This window comes from Diorhabda carinulata, chromosome 6 (genome assembly GCF_026250575.1).
Source record: "Diorhabda carinulata isolate Delta chromosome 6, icDioCari1.1, whole genome shotgun sequence".
NCBI classification, from domain to species: domain Eukaryota; kingdom Metazoa; phylum Arthropoda; class Insecta; order Coleoptera; family Chrysomelidae; genus Diorhabda; species Diorhabda carinulata.
In genome coordinates, this window is record NC_079465.1 from 26,381,851 (window position 1) to 26,394,863 (window position 13,013).

The 13,013-nt window shown below is 34.3% G+C and overlaps 1 protein-coding gene and 1 long non-coding RNA gene across 2 annotated transcripts in view; one reads left to right on the top strand and one right to left on the bottom strand.

Annotated features, from left to right (window-relative positions):
• Nucleotides 1-13,013, top strand: part of LOC130895046 (unconventional myosin ID) — a 38,700-nt gene that overhangs the window by 20,349 nt on the left and 5,338 nt on the right. The window contains exons 3-10 of the mRNA XM_057802159.1: nt 2,291-2,464; nt 6,326-6,567; nt 6,639-6,941; nt 9,517-9,838; nt 10,061-10,267; nt 10,316-10,542; nt 11,969-12,213; nt 12,572-13,003. Of these exons, the coding sequence (XP_057658142.1) occupies nt 2,291-2,464; nt 6,326-6,567; nt 6,639-6,941; nt 9,517-9,838; nt 10,061-10,267; nt 10,316-10,542; nt 11,969-12,213; nt 12,572-13,003 (2,152 nt within the window). The remainder of the gene's footprint in view (nt 1-2,290; nt 2,465-6,325; nt 6,568-6,638; nt 6,942-9,516; nt 9,839-10,060; nt 10,268-10,315; nt 10,543-11,968; nt 12,214-12,571; nt 13,004-13,013) is intronic.
• On the bottom strand, nt 6,937-11,425 carry LOC130895049 (uncharacterized). Its single transcript, XR_009059427.1, has 3 exons — nt 11,372-11,425; nt 11,059-11,269; nt 6,937-8,588 (listed from the first exon to the last, which is right to left on the bottom strand). It is a non-coding gene; the product is annotated as an uncharacterized LOC130895049 (long non-coding RNA).

Below are 13,013 nucleotides of genomic sequence, written 5' to 3' on the forward strand. Positions count from 1 at the left end.
AAAGGGAAATTAATGAAACAGTCGACAGCAGACAGTAACAACCAAAAAGGTTAAAGGGACGTAATAATTGTAATCTCATGCAGCCCCGGATCTAGGGAGTTGAACATACCGGAGCTCACGCTCCAGGCGATGTATTTAAACAGCATAACTTATCATTAACATAACTTCGACCACTGAGACGTCCAATATCTTAAGCACCTAGCAATCAGAAACTGTCTGTTCTGTTCTACTGGGTGTATTAATAAAAAAAATGTTTCTGAGAGATTATTCGAACCAAAGGGAATTCAAATGTACAAAGAGTGTACTATAGAAACTTAAGAGGAGATCATTGTCCACAAATTGAGCAAATAATCCACGTAGACTAAGAAAAATGAAGGCAGAACCTTTGTGTTTCAAAATAATACACAAACTTCTCTTTGATATTGTCAAGCGAAGGTCGAAACGTTGTCTTACACACTATAAATAATAGTGTCCGTTATTTGTTTAGTTTAAACGAGCGCATGTTTATATTTTGGCGGTGACAAGTTAAAACCTGCAAGTACCGACTGATTCGTTCGTTATTCTTCAATTGTGAGTTATTTCTTCGATGTTTATGATTTTAGTTTAGTCCCTGTGAGACTCAGAAACGTACTATATCACGTTCTTTTTGTTTTAAATGTTTTAAAGTGTGTATAACCAAGTAGCTATCGGTTGAAACGTATTGTCAATAAAGGTGATCGACGACTCACTGACCCAGAGATTGAGTACTTCTACAGAGAAGCTGGCCTTTATGGAAGGGTGACAGTGAATAAACCTCTTTTAAGGCGTCAAAATAAAATTAAGAAGTTGCAGTTGGCTAGAGAACATTAAAATTGGACACTATTAGAGTTGGAGAGAGTTTTATCGAGGTTTTTCGGCGTCAAAGGAAGAACAGATGTTAGATCCATGTGTACTCCCGACTCAAACAGAGCGAAGGCTCCTATATGATTTGATGTTTGAGTATTCGAAATAATTGTAAAGAAAGAATATACTAAAAGGGATGATTTGGCCGTCACAGTCGTCCGACCTCAACCCTATTGAGTTATTGTGGGACACGCGTTACCTCGCGGAAAGTCTGCAACGAGAAATACACGGAGCGAAGCGATAACGAGACTAGAGGACATGAACGTACCATCCTTAGTCTCGCACTTGGAAAATCTGAAAAGGGCACTCTCTAACACGCATTCCCTCGTGGAGGGTCTGAAATTCATTCATCACCGCATCAAACTTCACTATCATCGTCGATTAAACCCTTGGTGTACTTTCTGTCATACAAAATCGTTCAAACTAGAAAAATTGTTTTTTTATTTATTAATTCAGCCTTCAAAAATACCGGCTAGTTAAATATTTATTGAACTTTTCAACAAAATTATCAATTAGTATATATACTTCGACGAAGCGATAAAATTACATCAGAGATAAGACGATGATTTTATTATTTTGATAATAATCTGGTGCAACGATTTCAAGTTGATATTTTCCATTTTCTATGGGACGTGATGCAATGAGGCTTGTTTATTACTATTTTTATTAATCTAGGGGCTTGTAGCAACACCTAGCTGTAGATTTTCTAGATTGTTTCTGAAGCCATTTTGACTTTGCAGTCTATCTACACCTATACCTAGAAATTTTGTACAAGACTCTACATCTCACGTGTACTCTACCAGAAGGATGCAATTTTTTTGGAGATTCTTGTATCCCACTTCCCAAGGTGTTAATACTTCTTCGAAGTACTTAAGCCTTTCGATGAAAACCTGCAGTTGCCGCCCTCCGGCTGCGTAACTACACTACACTAGCTATTGGCTGGTTATTTTTGAATTTTTTATCCCCTAAACAATATCGAAGATATAAATAGTACGAAATATAAGGTAAAAAATATTCCTCTACAGAGCTAGTGTGATTTTCTTTATGTTTATTTTACTTTGGGGCAGTATTCTCTCTTTTTATGCGCATACTGTATGTACATTTCACGCCCGATGGTATCTAGACGCACACACGTTAAGGGAGTCCCACATGTAAAGAAACTATCCCAAAAATCACTCCAATCCCAGTCCTGTTGAAGAAAAATTTTCCTATATCAGGACGGTTCCTAATTTGCTTATTTCCCTCAATAGAATCAACCACAACGAGATTTTCTTTCTGTATGTATGTCTGCCATCTATCGCGGGTGGGAGAAACTTTAGGATTTTGAAAAATAAAATAAAACGGCTTCCTGAAACATTGCGTTGTTAGGTTTTAGTGTAATCACAATAAAAGTTTTTTTTTTTTTCAGATAGAGAACTTTTCGAAAACCCGCCTCACATTTTTGCTATCGCTGACGCTTCCCACAAGGTGATGAAGCAACAGGGGAAAGATACGTGTATCGTTATCAGCGGCGAATCCGGATCTGGGAAAACTGAGGCCTCGAAAATTATCATGAAATACATAGCAGCCGTAACGAATCAGGGTAAGAATGATAAAAGGAAACCGCAATATTCTAAAAATTGATAAAATTTAATAAAATAAAATATTTAAATACAAGGTATCCATATATTAATATAATAAACCATGAGTTAGCCTTAAAGCAATCAAGCGAACTAAGATCGGGGCTTTTGGGAGGCCAGTTGATGTTAACTATTCCTGTTTAGTTATATTTTACAAAAATATGAATTCAGCTCCTTTTTATTCAAATTTGTTTTACCTACTCGTTATATTCCCTAAATAAATAGAATATACGAATTTACATGGAAACTATTATGAAGAATTTGGTTGAAGATAGTTGGAATTTTGTGAGCACTATGTTAAAAAGATGTAAAAAAAACTTACAGGCGAATGTAACGGATAATATCACCACAAATTTTACTAAATTTTCTTTGATTTGAACACTCGAATGTAGATAGATAGAGGACGATTTAGCAACGAAACTGGAGTTTCATTGAATTCTTGGAATGGAGTGGGTGGTGAAGTGAATCGAAGTGACTACTGAGCCACAATACGTTGAAGATAAACGTTACAACTTCCAAAAACGGCATCTACACACATTCCTCAATACGTTTTGAGACTAAGAAAAACACATTTTTTGCCTAAAAACAATTTTATTGATCAATGCAATTTCCTTCAAGAGCAATACAATCATTCCAACGTTTTTCTAACTTCTCGATGCCGTGCTTGTAGAAGGATTTGTATTTGGCTTCAAAAGAGGCTTCAGTTTAGGCAATTGCTTCTTCATTTGAGCTGAATTTTTACCGGCGAGCATTTTTTTGATATCAGCGAATAGCCAGTAGTCACTGGGGGCCCGATCTGGACTATACGGTGGTTGATGAAGTAACTCGAAGTGTAATTTAACCACCGTTGCCATCAGTGCATTGTCTTGGTGACGCAGTGATTTTTTCTTCGACATATGAAGCCGTTTTTCCTTGATTTTTGCATTCAAATGATCCAACAAATCCATTTAGTATTCGTTATTGATTATCTCTAGACCATCATCGCTAGATATAACCATTTTGTGGACGTTTTTGATGTTTTCTGGAGTAACCACCTCAATCGGACGGCCAGAACGTTCACCATCATCGGAGTACGACCAAATTCAAATTCAGCAAACCAATAAAAAATAGTTCTTCTCGACGGAGTCTGGATAACACTTTTGAAGCCGTTGCTGAGCTTGTTTAGTATTTTTTTCATGAAGAAGGAATTAACGCACCAAATTTTTTAGAATCCAGTGTTTTGAAAATAACAAAAGTAGTTCGACTTAATGGCCGTCACTTTTTTCTGACTAATCTAAATGTCATGAAATATTTCACATAGTCAGGGCCGCATTAAGCTTTTTTTTGATGTATTGATACCACAAATCTAACGTATTGATATTATTTTTTAAATTTTTTCATACAAAAGTGGGCCCCGTCATTATTTTAACCGCGGGCCTTGTAAATCTTAATCCGGCCCTGAACATAGTCTTCTGAAAGTTGGTACTCCGTAAACTTCATATGGATTTGACAATAGCAGCGCCATCTGTTTATCAGTTACACGACTTATTCTTATCTTCACTATGTTTTTTTAAGTAAAAGACTTATAATATTTTTGCTACCTACACGTTTCGATCTACTTGATAAAATATTTCTATTCATTTCTATTATAAATTTCAGAAATAACGTGCAGTTCTAGTAAGTACCCCGTTAACTACCACAGAAGTGTATTTCGTGTTTTCTAACAACGTTCTATTCATATTATTAAAACTTTTCACCAACCATACCATAAACGTACGTGTGAAGTATATATACAAGGGGTGATCCATTTGCTCCGCGCTCTGGACTCACGATAAAAATTGGCGAAGATATTTTTATTTTCCGACATAGTATTCATTGAGGTTAGAACATTCATCTCATAGATCATTAAAAAATGTGAAGATCTAACGATGGAGACTTGATCAATATTTTAGGTCGCGATTTATATGACACCCTTAACCATACATACAACGATGTAAATTTGCATAAACTCCTGGTGAATCTCGTTTTTCCACTCCTCACTCTGCTACATCATACACGTCACACACTTCATCTTTTCACTGTGCCATATGACACTGCACTTTTCCCTAAATGTATCCGCGAAATCTTGTGTGTCAACTCTACGATTCCTCATTTCTTTGTACTCATCCGTCACGTGTGTCAACTGTCATCCACTACGTGCGTCACCTATCCTATCATATATTTTGACTGCAACGCGTTCTATGCCGCACGTTGTATAATCCACATCTATGATATTTGTCTTTGAACCCATCTATCACCTGTCTTGATTACTGTCCATACTGTCAAATGTCACGTGTCACCCGTTTTGTATTCTGTGCTGCCACACGTTCTGTCATCTATCATATGATCTATACTCCCATCCATTATGTATATCATCTTAACTGCTTGTGTCTTTGAACCCATCTATCACGTGTGTTATCAGTCATCTATTACTCCTTATCTCTTTGAACTCATCGGTCACGTGTGTCATCTGTCATTCACTACGTGCGTTATCTATCCTATCACATATTTTGTGCTGCAACGCGTTCTATATCGTATGTTCTATAATCCCATCTATTATGTGTATCATCTATGATCTTTGTCTTTGAACTCAACTATCACCTGTCATTATTATGTCCGTCTATACTGTCATATGTCAGCTGTCTTGTATTCTGTGCTGCCACGCGTTCCATCATTTGTCATGATCTATGATCCAATTTGTTTTGTGTGACATCGTAAAAAATTGTGTTTTTGAACTCATCCGTCACTCTGTCATTCATTATGTACGTCATCTATTCTATCTAATGCAGGTTAATTGTCTATACCATACTTTTGATATTGATAGAGAGAGAAAGATCATAGCTACGCCCTGTTCTACTTTATTCTGATTGACTTGCTATGACGTCAAAGATTTTAGTGGTGGAGTGTTTTTTCTCTCTTTTCCAATACTACAGTTCTACGTATCTGGCCCCTCTCTCTAATATTAACTCCATGGTGTATACATGATATGTTACAGTGTGACGTAATTGTTTTGATTTATGAATGGGTCAGAGGCGGCTGAAAGGGATCAGCCCTATTATATAGTATTATTAGTAATAATGAATCTAGTGTTGTTTTGATAGCTTTTTAATAATCGCCGCAACTAATTGTCAAAACAATTGTTAAATAATGTCAAAAATTAAATATATTTTGTCATAATTTGGTTTGAAAATAGAGGGCGTGATAAAAAAGTTTTAAAAAGACAATGAAAAATACTACCCTTTGTTAAAAATGCACTCATTGTTGAACCCATACCTGGAAGAGTTTACAAATCAGGAATGGTGTTAAAACGTTTCGGTTTTAGCATTCAAGAAGTCGCATGGTACTAAATCTGGCGAGTTAGGCGGTTGAGGATAGACAGAAAGTCTTTTAGCGATCGAACACTTGAATAAATGATCACAGTTCTCATTGGAATTTACTCTGGTTGCACTGTACACTCACAAGAAGAAGAAAACGATGCGAGTCACTAGTTTTCCATGGAAAACTTAGAATTCAGTCTTATATCCAATTGTTCGAACGGATCTCGTAATTCCACTTATTTTGCTCACCGACATTTTCAAAATTTGTCACCACAACTTTATTGAATTTACAATAGGCACTGGCTGATTGCGATTAACTTCAAAATGAGTACGAAAACGGTTTGGTAAAGCGCTTTCGCAGCAAACGCTCGTTACCGGGGAAGGTTGTGATTTGATATGTCAAAATCAGGACGCTATTTTTCGCAGCTTTCTAATTTGTCGCTTCCGTCAAAATATATAACCTAACATTTTCAAAATATATATTTTCAGGAGGTCAAAAGGAAATCGAACGTGTTAAGGACGTTCTGATCCAGTCGAATTCAATTTTAGAAGCATTCGGTAACGCCAAAACTAACAGAAACGACAATTCTTCCAGGTTCGGTAAATACATGGATATCCACTTTGATTTCAAAGGCGACCCAATCGGTGGTCACATCAATAAGTATTTGTTGGAAAAATCGCGTGTCATACACCAACAACCCGGAGAAAGAAACTTCCATTGTTTTTATCAGGTAAAAATCCATATCGAACGCTTGCCGATGCGAAGAAATTAGCGATTCGCAGTATTTGTATGTTTTTACAGCTTTTATCGGGAGCGAATGAAGACTTGTTGAAAAGACTGAACTTATCTCGTGATACCCATCAGTATTTCTACGTGAAGCAAGGAAATGCGGCCGTAGTTAACACAATAAACGATAAAAACGATTATCGCGAAGTATCTTCATCATTGAACACACTCCAATTCAGTAAACAAGAACAGGATACGTTGTGGAAAGTAGTAGCTGCCACTTTGCATTTAGGTAACATAGAATTCGAAATTGACGAAGAAGATAAATTGAAATTGAAGAAAACCAAAGGCGTTGATTATGTCGCTGAATTATTGCAAGTAAGTCTAGAAAAATGTTAATTTTTTAGCTCATATTCTACATCACCTACCATGGGGAGCTTGAGTTTGGGTATTTATCCTGGGATGCTGTATAATGTGCTCTAGGTACTATTTGTTCAAGTTTCGTCTGAAGATACTTTCAATATTTTCGAGGACTTCGCTTACCAGGCCGCAAAATTCGCGGCTCTAACTGAATTAGGGAGGTCTAGAAACGATTAAACGACTTTTGGGACGCTAAAGTTTTTGTGTTTATCCTGGGATCCTTTATAATTAGCTTTAGGAATTATCTGTTCGCGTTTCGCCCGAAAAGACATTTTCACTACTTTCGAGGTCGTCACTTACCTCGTCGCGAAATTCACGGCTCTGGATCGCGGAGTGATTCTACCCGAAGTCGAAAAACTTGACTTTCGAGGACATCGGAGTAACGCTGGTGGTCGCTAAACGAACTCTGCACCAATGGGAGATTAGTGGTCCAAATATTCGCCTAGCTTATATTCAGTGTTCATTACACTTAAAAGATTTTTATAGTTACTACTAGAATCTGAACCGAGCTCCCTCATCCATGTGGGGACGCAAAAAAGCGAGCACTTGCCTAGAAAAACCAGATAGAACTGGTTAAATTGTTATTAACCGGTTATAGCTCCCTTATGAGACTATGGGAGCTAATAAAAACAGAGGGCGTGTTAGATTCATCTTATGGATTAGGTTGGTTTAAGTTAGGTTAGGTATATTCAATTTCCACGCATTTGAGACAAAAATCACTTGGTTTCCTGAGTTTGTGTGCTTATCCTGGAAGCCCTTATAAGAGCGAGAAAAACCAGATTAAACTGGTTAAATTATTGTAAACCGGATATAGATCCCTTATGAGACTATTGGAGTTAATCAAAAACAGTGGATATGTTACATTTAAGTTAAGTTAATTCGATTTCAATGCATTTGAGGCAAAATTCACTCGGTTTCCTGGATTCATGAGTTTGTGTGTTTATCCTGGAAGTCCTTATAAAAAATTCATTATAATCCGGGCCGAGCTTCCTTAGCCATGTGGGGGCTCGCCGAGAAAAACCAGATTGAACTGAAAAATTATTGTTAACCGGTTATAGCTCCCTTGTGATACTATGGGAAGTATACATGATTCATATACTTTCCTTTTTATGTTACTTAAGATGATTATGTCCTTTAGGATATGACAAAGCTTATCAAATACTGCGAAAAATTAAGTCAATTCTTGTTTTCATTTCGGTAGTCTGGTTTTCTTTTCCCAAATTTATCTTGTGATACACTCATTGACATTTTTAATACCAGGATGTTATATGATTACATTTGTTATTGTATCAGTTATGTTGCTCATGTTCCGCGTTAACCCAACGTTCTTTACTGACCTCTTGAGTTCTTTCAACATTACTCATCAATATCACTCAAAACTATTACTATATAGTCTTCAAAGTGCAGTTTTCTAAAGTAGAATCCATCCCCTTTTATTCCCATGATAATTATTTGAATGTGTTTTCCAATACAATGGTAAACATATTTGGGAGATATCGGATTGATGATGTATGTATATTTAAATAAACTAAGAAAAGTTTTCTCTATATAATATTTCAAATTGCCGGTATTCTCGTTAGAATAATCCTTGTCTCGCGAAATCACCTGAAAAATAAAGAAAATTGTTTAGATATTCAACTAATTATCGATTTAAACAAATAAATATAAACTTCAAATATTGATGTCAAACTTCAAAAACCGCAGTATCATAAAAATTGTTTGCTGTGTTTCGTTAGTCAAAAGGCCAATAGAAAAGAAGAAGAATAAAATTGGTCTCTTCTAACATTGGTAATTAGCTCGATTAGTTGTGGTTGTCAGTGGTACCAGACACTTTTTGTGATCTTAGTTTTCTTTTTATTAGCAAAATTATGAGAAGTTCTATAAAGTCGTTTAAATTTGAGTTTAAAACCAGTTACGTATAGTTTTTTCAAAATAATTCTGCAAAATTCTAAAAAAACACATTTTGATATCTATATATAACCATGAAATTACAATTATTAGATTATTCAATATACTTATCAATACCTTGAGTTACTATGTTTATTTGAAATGAAAAATAACGTGAAAAAATTTTATAAAATCTATAAAAAGTCGTTTGAATGTGACTTTTAAGCAAAAAATAAATCGTTGTCCTTTTTAATCAACAACAAATTATCTCACCACTCCTTATGGGAACCATTAGGATCTGTTGATCATATAAAATTAACAAAATCATATAGTTAGTGATTCAAAGTGTCCCTGTACTCAAAACCCATTAATAAATCATCTCCAGTTACTTATTTTTATCTTATATTAATGTGACTGACTCGAAACGACCATAAATATCCTTTTCTACTTATTTTATAACTATTTATAGTTATTATTGTATAAGGTACGATTTAGTATTTAAGGCAGTTGGTACACTGACACTGGGCTGTTCATTTATTTATTTTTTTTGCTTAATAAATTGTATCAACCCCTTGAGGTACTTTGCCTATAAAACAAAAATTAAAATATAAAAATATTTCTTAAAACGATAAAATCCGAATTTTAGGTGAAAAGAAGCGATTTGGAAACCGCTCTTTGCGAAAGAGTCATCGCTGCCAGAGGAGATATTATGAGAAAAGAACACACTGTAACAGAAGCAGTTTTCGGTAGAGACGCTTTCGCTAAAGCAGTATACGATACACTTTTTACTTGGATAGTTAATAAAATCAACGCTGCTATAGCTGTTGATAAAACTAATTTGAGGATGACTTACAAGAGTTCATTGATTGGTGTATTGGACATTTATGGATTTGAAGTGTTCGATAACAACAGTTTCGAACAATTTTGTATAAATTATTGTAATGAAAAGTTACAACAACTATTTATTGGTGAGTAGATTATAAAAATTATTTTTTGTCAGGATCTTTCATTTGATGATTTTCATACTGAAATCACAATCGGTCCTTTGGGTCGAATATAAACTAGCAACCTATGGAGGTTTTCAAAGGACCAAACAGTGTATTTATGAGTACGTATGTAGTTGTAGTAAACAGTGTGTTAATCAGTTTTTAAAACATAGAACATGTAACAAAAATTTTTATCTTCTTCAGAATTGGTGCTTAAACAAGAACAAGAAGAGTATAATCGTGAAGGTATCGCTTGGACCAATATTGAATATTTTAATAACCAAATTATCTGTGATTTAGTGGAAGCGCCCCACAAAGGTATTATTTCTATAATGGATGACGCCTGCAAAATGACAGCTGAAAAAGTAACTGACGAAATGCTGTTAGAAGCCATGGACAAAAACCTAAAAGGTACAATGGATTTTTATCATGACAACGATCTAATTTTTCTTTTTTCAGGTCATAAGCATTATGTTTCGAGACAGACTAAGCCACCGGAAAAAAATCTTAGACATAAAATTGATTTTCGTATAACTCATTACGCTGGTGATGTAACTTATTGCATAACAGGGTTTTTGGATAAAAATAAAGATACGCTATACCAAGATTTTAAAAGATTGTTGTACAATTCGAAAGATCCGAATATTAAGGAGATGTGGCCAGAAGGAGCTCAACATATTTCAGAGGTAACAATACTTTCCGAAATTCCATCAAATCCTTAAATTTCTAAATAGTCCATATCCAACCTGTGAAAAATAGTGAATATGTTTGGAAATACATATATAGATCAATCACCCTCGCTCAACAGTTGTTCCACTTATTTTTATGAGCTTTAAAACTATTTTTCACCATTTTTAACTTGTAAACTAGATTTTAAGGGCAGTTTAATAAAAAGTGCATATTACTTTTACAATTCTGCTTATATTGGATATAATATTTGTAAGCTGGATATATAATGTTACGTTTCTAATTAATCACTAAAATTCATTTCATATTTGAACCATTACCTCTGTATTCAATGTCAATTATATCAATTTCAAAGGGAATATCTCTTTGTATTTATTATTGAATCTAAATCAATTTAATCTGTAAAATTGCATAGCAAAGTAAATATAACTTTAGGTATTCTTTAAATTTATCAATATTCATGGAAGTTTAGTAAACATTATAAATTTTTATTTACATAATTTTGTCTCACTCACCTTTTATTTTTAGGCTGTTTTACAAAATTTTTTTCCAATTAATCTTCCTTATACAATATCAACATCACTTTTATCTTTCCATTTATGTTTTTTCCCTAATTAAACAACCAGAAAAGTCTTTTTAGAACCTATTATAACCTCTTTTTTACCAATTTTATCACATTGGATCTACTATAGACTTCTCTAAACCTTTTTATTTGATTTTCCATTACTGAAAGAAATAATCTTCATATAAATATTTACAGGATGATTAAAATTATCGAGTTTCTTTTATAATATATCTAAAATTGTATAATTTTTAATATCTTCTAACCTGATAATTCTTCTTTTTTAATCATATCTCATATCTTGACCATTGAACTACACTAGAGGTGTGTTCTTGGAAGCTGCACTGGCAGAACTAGTTCAGAAGTGTACACTAAAGCGTTCTTTGTAGTAGAGCCAGTGATAGCGTCGCTGTTCTTGGTAGGTGCATTAGAACTAGTTCTTTGAACTGCTTGCACTGGGTTTAGAGTCAGTTCAGTTGGTGCAACCTCAAATACAACAATTAACAAATGCTCCATTGCTCTCTACACTATATCGTTCGTTGTATCCGATCGAACTAATTCTATACATTCATGAACTAGCTTGCACTGGTCCAGTTCAGTACAGTTACCAAGAACAAACCTTATATTTTAGTGGAAAAATTAAAGAGCAAACCATCTCCTTCTCTCGGATTTACGTGCTCACACTTTTTTATGTAATTTTCTACAAATTTTTCTATTATATTGAAAAAAAAATGTATTTTCTTATGTTTTTGTTCATTTTCCAACCTTAAAATAAATAAAAAGTTGTAACTTATTGATATTTAAATACTATAAAATTTCTTTTTGGTTTAATATTTCAGCTACTTTTGGTATAATTTTTGTAGATCACCAAAAGACCCCCTACGGCTGGAACGCTTTTCAAAAATTCCATGTTGGCACTCGTTCAAAATTTGCAAAATAAAGAACCGCACTACGTGAGATGTATAAAACCGAATGAAATTAAATCCGCATCTGCCTTTGACGAACAAAGAGTACGACATCAAGTTAGCTATTTAGGACTTGTAGAAAATGTTAGAGTAAGAAGAGCTGGATTTGCTTACAGACAACGATACGATAGATTTTTGAAGAGGTAAGTAATATTACTTATTTGAACTTATTCTAATAGTGGGATGAATTTATACACACTGTCTTTCATTTATCTAATTTATTTAAACACTTACACTATAAATACTATAAATATTTCCTACTTTTTATTTTTTCCTTCCGTTCACTATGACTTCTAAATATATACTGACTTCTCACTGCTAAACAAGCACGTATTTATATCCAAAAGAAGTTCTAGAGATAATTCTAGAACGTAAACAAACAAATAAATAAAAAAGCCTTCCTAGAAACTGGTTCTTTAAAACAATATAAACAAATCACCGCTGTGATGAAAACATCTATAAAAAACCGGCGCATATTGAAATATCTTTTATATATTTTAGGTACAAAATGATTTCCCAGTTCACTTGGCCGAACTTCAGATCCGGATCAGACAAAGACGCCTGCAAAGTGATAATGGATGAAAACAGATTCAGCGACGACGTAAAATACGGCAAAACAAAAATATTCATTCGAACCCCACAAACACTCTTCGCATTAGAACGGGCCAGAAACAGTCTTATACCGGGAATCGTTACATTGATCCAAAAAACATGGAGAGGATACATAGCCAGAGAACAGTACAAGAGAATGAAGGCACTAATGACGATGATCAAAGTATACAGACAGAAAAAGATGAGGGAATACATTTGCGCTTTGGACGATAAATTCAAAAACGCCAAGAAAATGAGAGATTACGGAAAGAGTATATTGTGGCCGGCTCCACCTTTATCTTTAAGAGAAACCACTAAACATTTAAAAAATATATTCAACAAGTAAGTTTCG